The sequence below is a fragment of the Panthera pardus genome, unplaced genomic scaffold (assembly GCF_024362965.1).
Source record: "Panthera pardus isolate Hobbes unplaced genomic scaffold, ASM2436296v1 HiC_scaffold_6, whole genome shotgun sequence".
Classification (NCBI taxonomy): Eukaryota; Metazoa; Chordata; class Mammalia; order Carnivora; family Felidae; genus Panthera; species Panthera pardus.
Genome location: NW_026526991.1, coordinates 69,653,135 through 69,669,016, shown reverse-complemented (window position 1 = coordinate 69,669,016; position 15,882 = coordinate 69,653,135). Strand labels below are relative to the sequence as shown.

The following is a 15,882-nucleotide window of genomic DNA, read 5'->3' as shown; positions in this document are numbered from 1 at the left end:
CATTTTTCTCCAGTACACATGGAATGTTCTCCAGGATAGACCACATACTGGGACACAAACCAGCCCTAAGTACAAAAAGATCAAGATCATACCATGCATATTTTCAGACCACAATGCTATGAAACTCGAAATCAACCACAAGAAAAATTTGGAAAGGTAACAAATACTTGGAGACTGAAGAACATCCTACTAAATAATGAATGGGCTAACCAAGAAGTTAAAGAGGAAATTGAGAAGTATATGGAAGTCAATGAAAATGATAGCACCACAACCCAAAACCTCTGGGATGCAGCAAAGGTGGTCATAAGAGGAAAGTATATAGCAATCCAGGCCTTCCTAAAGAAGGAAGAAAGATCTCAGATATACAACCTAACCTTACACCTTAAGGAGCTGGAAAAAGAACAGCAAATAAAACCCCAAACCAGAAGAAGACAGGAAATAATAAAGATTAGAGGAAAAATTAATGCTATCAAAACCCAAAAAACAGTAGAACAGATCAATGAAACCAGAAGCTGGTTCTTTGAAAGAATTAAAATTGATAAACCACTAGCCAGTTGGATCAAAAAGAAAAAGGAAAGGACCCAAATAAATAAAATCAAGAATGAAAGAGGAGAGATCACAACGAACACAGCAGAAATAAAGATAATAATAAGAGAATACTATGAGGAATTATATGCCAAATAAAATGGGCAATCTGGAAGAAATGGACAAATTCCTAGAAACATATACGCTACCAAAACTGAAACAGGAAGAAATAGAAAATTTGAACAGACCCATAACCAGTAAGGAAATCGAATTAGTAATCAAAAATCTGCCAAAAAACAAGAGTCCAGGGACAGATGGCTTTCCAGGGGAATTCTACCAAACATTTAAGGAAGAGTTAACACCTATTCTCTTGAAGCTGTTCCAAAGAATAAAAACTGAAGGAAAACTTCCAAACTCTTTCTATGAAGCCAGCATTACCTTGATTCCAAGAACAGAAACAGACCCCACTAAAAAGGAGAACTATAGACAAATTTCCCTGATGAACATGGATACAAAAATCCTGAACAAGATATTAGCCAACCGGATCCAACAATACATTAAAAAAACTATTCACCATGACCAAACAGGATTTATACCTGGGATGCAGGGCTGGTTCAACATCTGCAAAACAATTAACGTGATTTATCACATCAATAAAAGAAAGGACAAGAACCATCTGATCCTCTCAATAGATGCAGAGAAAGCATTTGACAAAATGCAGCATCCTTTCTTGATAAAAACCCTCAAGAAAGTAGGGATAGAAGGAGCATACCTCAAGATCATAGAAGCCATATATGAAAAACCCAATGCTAATATCATCCTCAATGTGGAAAAACTGAGAGCTTTCCCCCTAAGGTCAGGAACAAGACAGGGATGTCCACTCTCGTCACTGTTATTCAACATAGTATTAGAAGTCTTAGCCTCTGCAATCAGACAAAGAAATTAAAGTCATCCAAATCGGCCAGGAGGAGGTCAAACTCTCATTCTTCACAAATGACATGATACTTTATATGGAAAACTCTGAAGATTCCACCAAAAAACTTCTAGAACTTATTCATGAATTCAGCAAAGTTGTAGGATATAAAATCAATGCACAGAAATCAGTTGCATTCCTATACACCAACAATGTAGCAACATAAAGAGAAATCAAGGAATCGATCCCATTTACAGTTGCACAAAAAAACCACAAAATACCTAGGAATAAATTGAACTAAAGAGGTTAAAAATCTATACACTGAAACTGTAGAAAGCTTATGAAAGAAATTGAAGAAGACACACACAAAAAATGGAAAAAGATTCCATGCTCCTAGATAGGAAGAACAAATATTAAAATGTCGATACTACCCAAAGCAATCTACATATTCAATACAATCCCTATCAAAATAACACCAGCATTCTTCACAGAGCTAGAACAAATAATTCTAAAATTTGTATGGAACCAGAAAAGACCCCGAATAGCCAAAGTGATCTTGAAAAAGAAAACCAAAGCAGGAGGCATCACAATCCCAGACTTCAAGCTATACTACAAAGTTGTAATCATCAAGGCAGTATGGTACTGGCACAAGAACAGTCATTCAAATCAATGGAACAGAATAGAGAACCCAGAAATGGACCCACAAACGTATGGCCAACCAGCCTTTGACAAAGCAGGAAAGAATATCCAAGGGAATAAAGACAGTCTCTTCAGCAAGTGGTCCTGGGAAAACTGGACAGCAACACACAGAAGAATGAACCTGGACCACTCTCTTACACCATACACAAAAATAAACTCAAAATGGATGAAAGACCTCAATGTAAGACAGGAAGCCATCAAAATCCTCCAGGAGAAAGCAGGCAAAAACCTCTTTGACCTTGGCCGCAGCAACTTCTTACTCAACATGTCTCCAGAGGCAAGGGAAACAAAAGCAAAAATGAACTACTGGGACCTCATCAAAAGAAAAAGCTTCTGCACAGCAAAGGGAACAATCAGCAAAACTAAAAGGCAACTGACAGAATGGGAGAAGATATTTGCAAATGACACATTAGGTAAAGGGTTAGTATCCAAAATCTATAAAGAACTTATCAAACTCAACACCAAAGAAACAAATAACCCAGTGAAGAAATGGGCAAAAGACATGAATAGACACTTCTCCAAAGAAGACATCCAGATGGCCAACTGACACATGAAAAAATGCTCAACTTCACTCATCATCAGGGAAATACAAATCAAAGCCACAATGAGATACCACCTTACACCTGTCAGAATGGCTAACATTAACAACTCAGGCAACAACAGATGTTGGTGAGGATGCGGAGAAAGAGGATCTCTTTTGCATTGTTGGTGAAAGCATGCTGGTGCAGCCACTCTGGAAAACAGTATGGCGTTTCCTGAAAAAACTAAATATAGAACTACTCTATAACCCAGCAATTGCACTACTAGGCATTTATCCAAGGGATACAGGTGTGCTGTTTCAAAGGGACACATGCACCCCCATGTTTATAGCAGCACTATCAACAATAGCCAAAGTATGGAAAGAGCCCAAATATCCATCGATGGATGAATGAATAAAGAAGATGTGGCATATACATACAATGGAGTATTACTTGGCAATCAAAAAGAATGAAATCTTGCCATTTGCAACTACATGGATGGAACTGGAGGGTATTATGCTAAGTGATATTAGTCAGTCATAAAAAGACAAAAATTATACGACTTCACTCATATGAGGGCTTTAAGAGAGAAACCAGATGAACATAAGGGAAGGGAAACAAAAATAACATAAAAACAGGGAGGGGGACAAAACAAAAGAGACTCATAAATATGGAGAAAAAACTGAGGGTTATGGGAGGGGTTGTGGGAGGGGGATGGGCTAAATGGGTAAGGGGCACTAAGGAATCTACTCCTGAAACCATTGTTGCACTATATGCTAACTAATTTGCATGCAAATTTAAAAAAATAAAAAATAAAACAAGTTAAAAATTTTTTTTAAAAATAATAAAAAAATAACAAAGCACAAAACCATCAATCATAATTCTCATTTCCATCTGCATCTGGAAAATGGACATAGACTTTCAATGTTACCTCTACTAGAAAGTCAGCTCCATGAAGGCAGGAGCTTAATCAGTTTTGCTCACAGTTTTATGACCAGCACCTGTTCATGGCCTGGCACATAGCATGTGCTCAACACATACTATGAATAAATGAACAATGAACAAACATTCTCTAAATGAACTCTAGTCATAGAATCCAATCATGAATCAAAATTCCCCCCAAAAGAGCTTAGAACTCCAACTCCACCTCAGAGGGAAGAAAGTATAGCTAGAGTACAGGGGTAAAAGTGCACCAACTCTGGGGGTCCCAAACAGACCAGAATCTGCTACTCACCCTGACCAAATACAAAGGCAGAGAAAAGAGTGGTGGTGAAACAGGAAAGGACTTTATTTCAGTGAGGCCAACACCAGGAAGACAGTGGACCAATGTCTCAAAGACTGTCTCTGAAATACTGAAAATACTTCCATGTTTATAGAAGGCAAATGAGGGACAAAGGTGGGTAGGTATGTGCACATGGGCAGCAAAGGTCAAAGGGATCACTGTGTTGAGGTCAGTCACAGGTAGGGGTCTTGCTGGCTCAGGGAAGTATTTAGTGCTTGCCCTGGTAGTTTTGGTTTCCAGTAGGGGATGATTTGCCCTCAGAGTCTTCCCCCTGTTCCAAGAGACAAGTTAGAAAGAACCCAACTAGTGGGATGCCTGGGTGGCTCTGCTGGTTAAGCTACCAATTTGGGCTCAAGTCATGATCTCACAGCTTGTACATTCCAGCCCCACCTCAGGCTCTGTGCTGACATCTCAGAGCCTGGAGCCTGCTTCAGATTCTGTATCTTCCTCTCTCTCAGCCTCTCCCTTGCTTGCTTGCTCTCTCTCTCTCTCTCTCTCTCTCTCTCTCTCAAAAATAAACATTTAAAAAATTAAAAAAAGAAGTAAAGAACCCAACTTGAAAAGTTTGAGGTCAAAATGGAGGCAGACAGCTGAAGTCCTCTTTTAAAAGTACTTAACCCTATTTAATACATATATGTATCATTAATTGATGGCTGATTCATAATTTGTTCCTTATATAGATAGCTTCCAAAACTCCAACAGACTTATATGAATATTTTTTAGAGAAGTGCATTCTTTGGGGCAGAAAATCAGTTGACAGTGAAAGTCACATAACTATGATGTTTAGTTTCAAAAGGATAGTATATGGCTAGCACTGATTATTTCTTTAACTTATTTTACATGAGAAACTATGGCTAAGAAGAAATTCAGAGGAATTCAATCTTTATTAGGTTTGGTTTTAAAAATTTAAAGTCCTCCCTTCATATCAGAGAGGACCCTGCCTTCAAAGAAAAAAATGCCCTTTTTCTACAATTTATATATCTTAATGATGTTCAAGTTTACAAATGAACAGAAATTGTTTTTGAGTCAGCAAAAGCTGAAGTTAAGGATCACGGAGAGTAAATGATGAATGAGCCCAGGACTGCTGCTAATGCAAGTTCAAATTTAGCTGTGTCACTTGATAGTGATTTTCAAGTTTTTCACCAAACTTCTCAATTAAAGAAGGAAAAATTCTTATGAAAAACAACACACAACACACACACACACACACACACACACACACACACACACTCACACACTTATCTCCTCAGCATAGTAAATATGGTTTAAATAGATGTTCCATTAAGGCCTAAAAACACTAATGTTTCCATATATGGCCTTCATTATGTTGAGGTATGTTCCCTACAAACCTACTTTGTTGAGGCTTTTTATCATGAGTAGCTGTGGTACTTTGTCAAATGTTTTTTCTGCATCTATTGAAAGAATCATGTTTCTTACCCTTTCTTTTCTTAATGTGATATATCACATTGATTGATTTGTGAATATTGAACCACTCTTGCAACCCAGGAATAAATCTCACTTGATGGTGGTGAATGATTTTTTTAATGTATTGTTGGATTTGGTTCGCTAATATTTTGTTGGGAATTTTTCCATCCATGTTCATCAGGGATATTGGCCTGTAGTTCTCTTTTTCAGTGTAGTCTTTTATCTGTTTTTGGTATCAGGGTAATGCTAGCCTCTTAGAATGAATTTGGAAATTTTTCTTTCTTTTCTATTTTTTGGAATACTTTGAAAATAATAGGTATTACTTCTTCTTTATATGTTTGGTAGAATTTGTATGTGAAGCCATCTGACCCTGGACTTTTGTTTGTTGGGAGTTTTTTGATTCCTGATTCAATTTCTTTGCTGGTTATCAGTATACCATATTAATTCTGGAAGTTGGTTTATGTGGCAACTTTTTCACTTTGTTAGATGAATAGATGATGCCTTCATATTTGAAAACATCAGAAATGCTTTTGCTCCTCTCATTTGTTTTGTTGTTAATTTGTAACTGTGATGGTTAATTTTATTTGTTAACCCCAGTGAGCCTTAGGACGACCAGATACTTGGTCAAACATTATTCTGGGTGTGTTGGTGAGGGTGCCTAGGGATGAGATTAACATTCGAATTGGTGCACTGAGTAAAGCAGATTGCCTCCCTAATGTGAGCTTAAGTGGGTGGGCATCATCCAATCAACTGAAGATCTGAATGGCTGAGTAAGAGGGAAATATTGACTGCCTGATTGTTAGCTGGGATAGTGGTCTTCTCTTGCCCTTGAACTGGAATTTACACCATGGGTTCTCCTGGTTCTCAGTTCTTTGGACTTGGACCAAAATATGCCATGGACTCTCCAGGTACCCGGATTGCTGACTTGTGGATCTTGGGATCTTCTCAGCCTACTTGAGCCAATTCGTTATAATCAATCAATCTCTCTCAATCAATCAACCTTTCTCTCAGTCCATATATGTCCTATTGGTTGTTTTCCTGGAGAATCCTGATTAATACAGTAACCTCAGGCTTTTTTTAGTTAAGAAACTCTACCATAACACACCACAGAGAGTACATCATTAGCCATAATTTTGAAAGCTACAGTGTCTATGAGAATTCCCTAATTAATCCCATAGGGCTCAGCCCTCTGGTTATTTATCCCCACTCTGTTAACAGGCCTCCCCTTAACTCCAGTGGGGACTTGTGGGCAGGCTTTACAATCAGAGAATTAAGCTCATTCTGCATCTTTCCCTTCTTATCTCTTGGAGCAACTCTGTGGGGCTATCTCTCATCTTATTCTTAAAAATATCCTCTCAGATTGGCTCTATATTCCACAGTTAATGATATGCAGATACTAGCTATGTCAGGAATTCACAGTAAATGAATTATTTGTGAAGTGGTAATAAGCTGAGAAAGAGAAAAAAAAGGAAGGAAGGAAAGAAAGAAGGACACAGGGAGAGAGGGAGGGGAAGGACAGGAGAGAAAGAGAGAAAGTCTGTTTTCCCATTGTCTTCCTATGTGGGTTATTTACATGGTCTCAGCTCATGACAAACTTTCTAATGCCATTGAACTGCTTTCTGGATGGAGTACAGATTATTTTTCCTTTTCAGAAACATTCAATTTGTAAGCCAGTTAGCTACTTTTAAAAAATGTCTCTCTAAAGAAAAATCTATATGCTATTATTATTTACAAAAATAAGAATTAGATTAGGTATCTAATAAGTAAATTAAAAGCAGTAAAAATTGGGGAGCCTGGATGGGTCAGTAGGTTAAGCTTCAGATTCTTGATATTGGCTCAGGTTGTGATCCCCTGGTCCTCTCTCTCTCTGCCCCTCCCCAGCTCCTAATTGCATGGGTGGGCACTTTCTCTCTCTCTCAAAATAAATAAATAAACTTTTTTTCTAAACGTAGTAAAATTTTAAAAACACTAAATCTGTAGATACATGATATGAATTTGAACCCTGGGCTTACTGTTTGCTGTGTGGGTAAATGATTTGGGGAAAATCATTTGATTTCCTAGTTCTTTAATTTTCTTCACCCCAAAACAAGATGTTATAAAAATGCCTGCCTGCATCATAGGACCGCTGGAAGAAATTAGATGCTGTATCTATAAAGCATATTAAGTGTCTCATAAGAATCATACGGTTTTTAGTAGCAGGTGGTGCTTTTTATTATAGCCCCACTGACAAACAATAGAAGAAAGAAGAATACAAAATAGAAAAGAATAGAGAAATTACTTGTGTTCATTAACAGTTATGCTCACATTACTTCGCACATGGGTTAGAATCTCCAAAAATACAGAACAAGAAAAAAGGTAGAAGAGGTATCATTAGCCAAAGGATTGCATTAAAAAGACAGGAATGAGATGACAGGAGATAGCGTTTGATGTAACAGGTGGAAAGAAAAGAAGAAAAGATCTAAATATAACTTATAATTTATGTTTGAAGGTGTGCCATGCCTGGCACATAGCAGGCACTAAACAAATGTTTATTAAGATTCTAATCTCCACATTCCAGTGGCATTTAAATTAAGTACCTTCTACCTGCCAGACGTGTAATGTTCAAGTGACTTGGTTTGCACATTTTAGATAGAATTAAAATCTTAAGTAAAAATTTAGAGTGTACAGTGAAAGCAAGATAGAGATAGGGAAATTTCTGGGATTTGTGGTCCTTTTACTATCCATATATCAGTGCACACATAATTTAACAAATAGCAAGTGTTCTAAATGAATGAATTCCTTTTCTTGCACTACTCAAAATAATTTTTAAAGGCCAAAACATACCAATTTAAAACAACTGAATTCCTTTTTACCTATAAAAATCAATATGACATTAGCCTTTCTTATGCAATATAAACACAATTCAGTAAGTTCAATGCTTGTCTTCAATAATTCTTTAGTGGTGGGGTAGCCTAAAGGTGCCCATCTGTTCAGCATATCTAAGCATTTCAAAACCATTAACAAACAAATATTTCTTAAACTCTACGTTGTCTATCTCTATTTTAGAAGTTTAGAGGAATTCAAGGAAAATAAAACAGTTTATGACCACAAGACACTTATAGGTGGGAGACCTATATATACAGGCATACATGTATCAGTCCTTTAATAAACTGTATAGTGTATAAGAAAGTATATTACAACTGGACAATTGGATATAAACCGGTACAGAACAAGGTATTCATTCTTTGGTCAGAAAAAATTTTAAAAAATAGATTTGAGAAATTAAATCTTTGTACTTAATTCATCATGAAAGTCTTCAGAAAGAAAATAAAACATAAGTAGTCTGGAAGGATAATTAAATCATGAAGCATTAGACCAAAAAGCAAAAGGTATTTCTGCCAGATTATAGAAATTTGCTAAAGCTACCATAATAAAGTACCACAAACTGGTGGCTTAAGCAACAGAGATTTATTGTCTCACAATTCTGCAGGCTAATAGACCAAAATCAAGGTGTTGGAGGGATGGTTCTTTTCTTAGGGCTGTGAAGGACAATTTATTCCGTGCCCCTTGCTTACTTTCTGGGGCTTTCCTGGAAATCTTTCGTGTTCTTTGGTTTGTAGATGTATCACTCCAATCTCTACCTTCATGCTCACATGACATTCTCCCCCTGTGTCTGGGTCTACATTTTCCCATTTTATAAGGACAACAGTCATACTGGAGTAGGACCTCACCCTTTTCCACTATGACTTCATCTTAACTAATTACACTTGTTAACAGTTCCATTTCCAAATAAGGTCACTTTCTGAGGTACTGTGTTTTCAAACTTCACCATCTGAATTTTAGGGACACAGTTCAATCCATAACACAGATGAACCATTCTGAGCCAAGTAATTGATTAAATAGCTCTAGGTGACTTGCTAAGGCTTAATGGATGAATAACTGAAAGGCCAGACAACAGAGAACCTTGGAGCCTTCAGGCAACAGAGAACCGTGGAACCTTAACAAAGGAGCTTGACGTGCTGAACTGGAAGGCACTGTGGGCTCTCAAAGAAAAGAAATGGTGTTTTGTAAACGTTAATCTGGAGAATGGGTCCTGGCTGGGTCAGGAGGGAGTGAGACACTGAAGACAGAATAACTAAGTAGAGGGTGACAGGAAGTAAAAAATATCTGGCAGCAGCAGTCAGAATGAAAGAGATTAAATGAATCCAAGAGGAAGTGGTCTATCAATAAAAGATTATTCCTCTAGGGAGTTCAGATTATACCAAACAATCGCCTATATTCTCGTTAATCTGAGTACTTAATAAGACATCAATTACTGATTTCAGTAATTATAGGTGATATGCAACTATATGAATGACCCACTTGTACAAAATTACTTTCCTGTTCTTGTGTAATGCCAAAGGCTTGGAGAGCAACAACGCCAACTGTTTAAGGAGTTTGGGAATCCAGAAAAAGCTTCTTCAACATAACACACTATTGGGTTGACACAATGTAATCCCTGGCAACTATCATGCACCGAAGAGAAAAAGTTAACAAATGAATGACTTCTGAAGACACTATCTAAAATGGAATGCCAAGGTGGTCCTAACACAATAGTGAATAGTGGAATGTCAAGAAGGAAGATATAGTCAAAACATCAAAAGCTCCTATAATTTTCATTTTAGAATGAAGACATGTAGCAAAGAACCATTCTGGAAAACATGATGGCCAGACTAATTTTTGACAACTCTTTCAGATTATATGTACTGACAAGAGATGAAGTGAAGGGGAAGTACTGAAATTTTACTAAGAATCTAAAGCGAATGAGGGACACTGAATGGATGGAATTGAATACGTAATTTTTAAAAGAAATATGGTAAACATATATATAGCTTATAAGAAATACAAAGGAGGCCAACATACTTCTGAATATTTTACATCCGTTATATCTAAAAGGTGGCCAAGACATCCAATCATAAAATCCTAATATTAAACCATGTTTATAAATACCTAAGGCATTTCGAAACTCATTCATGAACAACAGGTTATCATCTACATGGCTGAGATACTGGAGGTAAAGGAGAGACAGAACTTAAAAGGAAAAAAAGAGGACAGGGAAGAAAAATGCTTCTTTAGCCCTACTTCCTTTAAGCTACTGCTCTCTTCTTCCTTCCCTTCATAAGAAAACATCTAGAAGGAGTTCTGTCCCTTCATCAGATACATTTTTTCCCATTATGCAATATTCAATGTGCTCCCAATTGGCTTGTGTCCTCACTTTTGCACCCAATTTAGCTATTGCTCTTGTCCTCAATGTCATCCATAAAGTTCCATGCAAAGGACATCTCTGTCTTCATTTTTATTGATCTCTAAGAAGCATTCCACTTTCTTCTTGAAATTCTCTCTGTCTCTTGGTTCCTATAACACCACCTTCTCTTTTCTCTCCTCCTACACTTCAGCCACAATTTTGCTGTCTCCATCACCAAATCATGTTTTCTATAAAATGCTCAAAGTCTGGAGTTTTCAAAAACTCCCTAGTCAATTTCTTGCAGTTCTTCAGCTACCATTTATATGCCAAAGAATCCCAAATTTTATGTACAACTTAAACTTCTCTGAACTCCATATCCAAGTATATTCAACAGGGTACTCAGCTGTGATGTTCCATAGGTACCACAACGCAACCTGGTGATTTTCCCACCCAGTCTGTTTCCTAAGTAAGTAGCACCACCATCTGCCTGTTACTCAGGAAAAGAAGCCTAGGTAGCAACCTTGAAACCTCTCTCCTCCTCATCTCCTGTCACCCATTAACCAGCAGGACTAGTTTTACCTCACAAATGATCTCAAATGCATCCACATCTCCATTTCCATTTTTAATGCAAGCCACCACTGTCTCTCATTCACTAGTTTCCCATATCCACTGGTTTCCCACATCCAGTCTTATCTCCATTCAGCCTAAAGCTGAAGTGATTTATTTAAAACACAAATGTGATCAAGGCACTTCACTCCTTAAAAACTTTCATTGCCTACCCCTTTGTTCTTAGCATGAAACCCTTATTTAGTCCTTACTGTGCCCTTCAAGGCCATGCTGCCTTTCATCCATTTCATCAGGCACCTCTCCCTTTGCTCTCTGCCTTCTATCAATTCTTACAAAGTGTTTCTCACCACCTGGAGGCCTGCTGAGTCCTCTACTTGGCAAATTCCCTTCTTTCCCATCCTTACTTCTATGCCTAGCTGATGTTTACTTAATCTTTAGATTTCAGAAACAAACAAACAATCAAACAATTTTCTTCAAGCACTCCCACCCACCCAGATCAGACTCTTGTTAACCTATTTCTCTTTCAGGGCATTTGCCACATGTGAAATTAAATGCTCTTTGGTGTAATGAACTGGATGTTATATTTCTTGATTGAGATAATATCAGTTATGTATGTCTTATTTACTGTTTCACCTCTAGTGTAGCCTTGAACAAAGAAGGCATTCAATAAATGTTTGCCAAATGAACAAATGAACTCCAACATTTAACAGCGCTATTTTAAACCTGATCAAGTAAACTGTGGTAAAAATCAATAATCTCAATTACAGTTTTACCATTAAAACAACCCTACAGATTTAATAAACATAATGTATATCACTTACAAATTATTACTTGCTTATTTTTGTATATAATCATAAGTCTAATTTCTTAGAGGACCAGAATTCTGTAAGACCATCTGATAGACAACATGAACCATTGCATAATTTTTAAATGTTGCTTCTAAGAAGTCAAATATCCTTAAAGTTAACAACAATAACAGAATGAAAAGGAAAACCAAATTTGATCACAATACTGGAAAAAACCTCTTAACGTGAATAATGGAAGATACAATATTAAAAGTCCTCATCATGAAAAATTCAAGATCTCTGTAATAAACTGAGTTTTTCCATCATTTTCTTAACTTTTGAAGATTTTTATCTTTAAATGACAAAGAAATAATGTGAAGAAATTTACAAACCATCTTTCAGTATGATCCATTCAGAATGCAAAGTAGCTGCTCATTTGTGCTATACATTTATACATAACAATGATAAAAACCCATTTTCAGTAGGTTGCATTAAAAAGTTATTTAATCTAAATCTCTGCCCTCTTCTCTTAAACTCTTTCCTGTCTCAGTAAACAGCAACGTCATCCATGTGTTGTTCAAACTCCTTTAATCCCTCCTCAATTCTCCTCCACAATAAACTATCTGCAAGTACTGTTGGCTCTATTTTCAAACCAACACCAAGAACACGCTTCCTCCTCTTCATCTCCCTTATCATTTTCTTAATCCAGACCACCAACATCTTTGCCTAAACTACTGCAAAAGCCTCCCAACTGGTCTTCCTATTTATGTCTCTTTCTCCCCACCATATTTAACCCATAATCTACAATTTAGTTAATTTAAGGCACTGCAGCCAGAGCCATCCTTTTCAATACAAGTATATCACTCCCCTATTTGAGATGAACCTAAAATCCTTACAAGCCTCCCTAAAATACCTGGCCCCCACTTCATTCTTCGATTGCATCTTAACTGACTCCTCTGCTGCATCACATTATCCTTTCTTTCAGTTTCTAGAACATCCAAGATAGTTCCCACTTAGGGGTTTTCTACTTGCTATTGCTCCTGCTTGAAATGCTCTGTTCCAGATCTTTCTATGCTGTTTCCTTATCATCAAATCTCAAGTCAACTGTCAACTCGTCTCCATCAACCCCATAGACTTTCCCTGACCATCTCATCTAAATTAACCCCCAATCATTCTCTATCACATCATCCTGTTTCATTTTATTCCTATTATTTATTACTACTTGAAACTGCCTTCTCTATTTCTATGGTTACCACTTATTCTCTGTCTTCCCCCTAGAATGTGAGATCTGAACACAGGAAACTTCTCAGTCTTATTCACTATTCACTACCCAGTACCTAGAAAAGTGCTTGGTATACAATAGGTGCTCACTAAATCTTTATTACATGAGTGCACATACTTAACCACAACAACAAAAGCAGAAGCTCAAAATAAAAATAATGATCAGAAAATTAAGATCCAGAAAGAGGTATCACATGAATTTATATCATGTGGTTTCATGTTACACATTTTGACAGTATCAGTGGGGCTTATTACATGTTAGAGATCTCAAATATTATAATGAAAATACACTACTAAGTTTCAAAATGAGCATTTTTTAAAAAATCTGCATCATAAATGGAGAAGGAAAGACATATCTTTCAGCAAAAATATAATGGTCTCTTTTGGACTGAATCAGAAACATTTAAAGAAATACTTTGGAAAAAAAAAGGTCAATTTTAAAAATAAATACCAACTTTTAAGGCAGAGAAAATCTATTGAAAGCTAAGAGAAACAACAGAAATTGGTTTCCCAAGGGCCAATAAATCATCGTGTAGCTAAACAGAGGCTGGCAACTTTGTACCTTAGAGGTTTTCTGTCTCCAAGGACCAATGGCACATTCTTGACATTTGGAAAGGATAAGTCTAGAACCCTCCAAATGTCCAAACACCACTGTGTCATTGTTCTTACTTGCAAGACCCACTAGCTAGTCACATATTTAATGAGAATCATCTAAATCTGTGCCTCAGGGAAGTAATAAATTACTACATGGACTTCCAGGGTCTTTCCTGAACAGTATTTGTGAATGTCAAGGGCCTCCTCACAGTATCTGGACTGTTTCCATGAGAGAATAAACTACCGTGGATATTAGTTTAAGATTCTAAAAAAATAACTAGGAATCTATTTACTCCACTGGAGCTATTTACTAAATACCACGGAGCATTAATACAACCACTGAGATTACTCACAGTAGCAAACAAAGATAGCAGTGGTACTTTATCTTCCTGTTAATTGATTGCTTTTGTTCAACAACATTGGAAAAATCTGACTACAATTCTAACTGCAAGCCACAGTAATCATGTCAATATGTGAACTATCTGAATATCTAATTATGAAAAAAGAAAGGCAATTTCACAGTGGAAGTATTATTTTAATTCAAGAAACCAGCCATATAACTTATTAGTCTGACATATAGCAGATAGCTAAAAAACTTTAATTTGAAAGATAATTATTTTTAGCTGATTAATATGCTTCAAATTAAATTCACTGCTTTTAATGGGCCCATCAACTTGACAACCTGGGAAATTAATAAATTTTGCATGCAGTAATCCTAGGAAATTTATACAGCTGAGCTACACATCATTACAAGGATTACCTTCACAGTAGGCATTGTCCTCTCGAAGAGCCCTAAAACCATCTCGACAGCTACAAACGGCCCTGTCATTCAGATTTCTGCAGACAGAATTCTCCATGCAGTTATGCCTTTCAGAACAAAAGTCATAACCTACAAGAAAAAAGAAACTTATTAAGGTAAATGAAAATATGACAAAACGAATAAATTTTGCTGACTAAATACTCCCTTTGATTTAGAAGTCATTTTTCCCTAAGTTATTTTCTAAATTGATACTTTCATCCATTGTTAGAGAACCACATGCTATGTGTACTAAAAGGTGTTTATGTTTAACTCAGGTGTTTCCTACTTCAAGTTAATTCTGTCTCCTATGTCTTCCTTCTGACTTTAGGTTTTCCAGTCCCTGATATTTGAAGTATAGCCCTCCAAATATCTGGAACAAAGAGAGATCCATGGAGTCCAAAATGAAGATTTACAATATAAAAGACAACTCAGGAGGTGCCTGGGTGGCTTAGTTGGTTAAGTGTCCAACTCTTTGTTTCTGCTCAGGTCATAATCTCATGTTTTGTGAGTTCGAGCCCCACATCAGGCTCCATGCTGTGTGGAGCCTGCTTGAGATTTCCTCTCTCCCTCTCTATCTCTGCACTTCCCCCTCTCACTGTCTCTGTCTCTCTCTTAAAAATAAATACATAAACTTAAAAAAAAGATAATTCAGTGAGAAAGTAATCTGTGAATTAGAGGTTGAACATTATCAGTACTATGGATAATACAGGCCTGGGCTGGATGAAATATGAACATTGTGTACTTAAGAAATGAAACAGCCTGACATCCTTTAAAAAAAAATTGTAAATGTGTCAAAAATGAAAATTATATCACTTTAATTGTCTCTGGAAATCTGCAAGGCAGAGGATGTCCACTCAAAGAAGGGGAAAAAATTATGAATTACAAAGATTTCACAGATTCCAGAGTCTTTATGAGAGGATGGAAAAAAATGGAACATTTTATAAACAGTGGTACCAGTCAGGGGATCTCTTCTGCCTGTGTGAATCCCTTGTTCAAAGATCTAAGATGCTGAAATGAAAAGTTTAAACACTGGACTCCATACTAAATGGAAATTACATGATTGTACATCATTCAAACAATTTTCCAATTGCCTGATGCATAAGTTATCTATCTCGTTTTACACTGTCTAATGAATTACAATTTCAGTCCATGTACAGAAGAAAAGAGGACTAGAAAAATGTATTTCATGTAGCTCAGAATAAACTCATCTGCTCACATATAGTCAGGGAAAGACTTTTCACCTAAGCCAATCATGAAGATCAAAGTTCTACACTGGCCCATCTTACTTGTA

The 15,882-nt window shown here is 36.7% G+C and overlaps 1 protein-coding gene across 3 annotated transcripts in view; it reads right to left on the bottom strand.

Annotated features, from left to right (window-relative positions):
* NELL2 (neural EGFL like 2) overlaps nt 1-15,882 on the bottom strand; it is a 334,896-nt gene that overhangs the window by 170,647 nt on the left and 148,367 nt on the right. For all 3 annotated transcript variants that reach the window (XM_019419105.2, XM_019419109.2, XM_019419106.2), the window contains one exon: nt 14,553-14,681. In XM_019419105.2, coding sequence (XP_019274650.1) covers nt 14,553-14,681 — 129 coding nt within the window. The remainder of the gene's footprint in view (nt 1-14,552; nt 14,682-15,882) is intronic.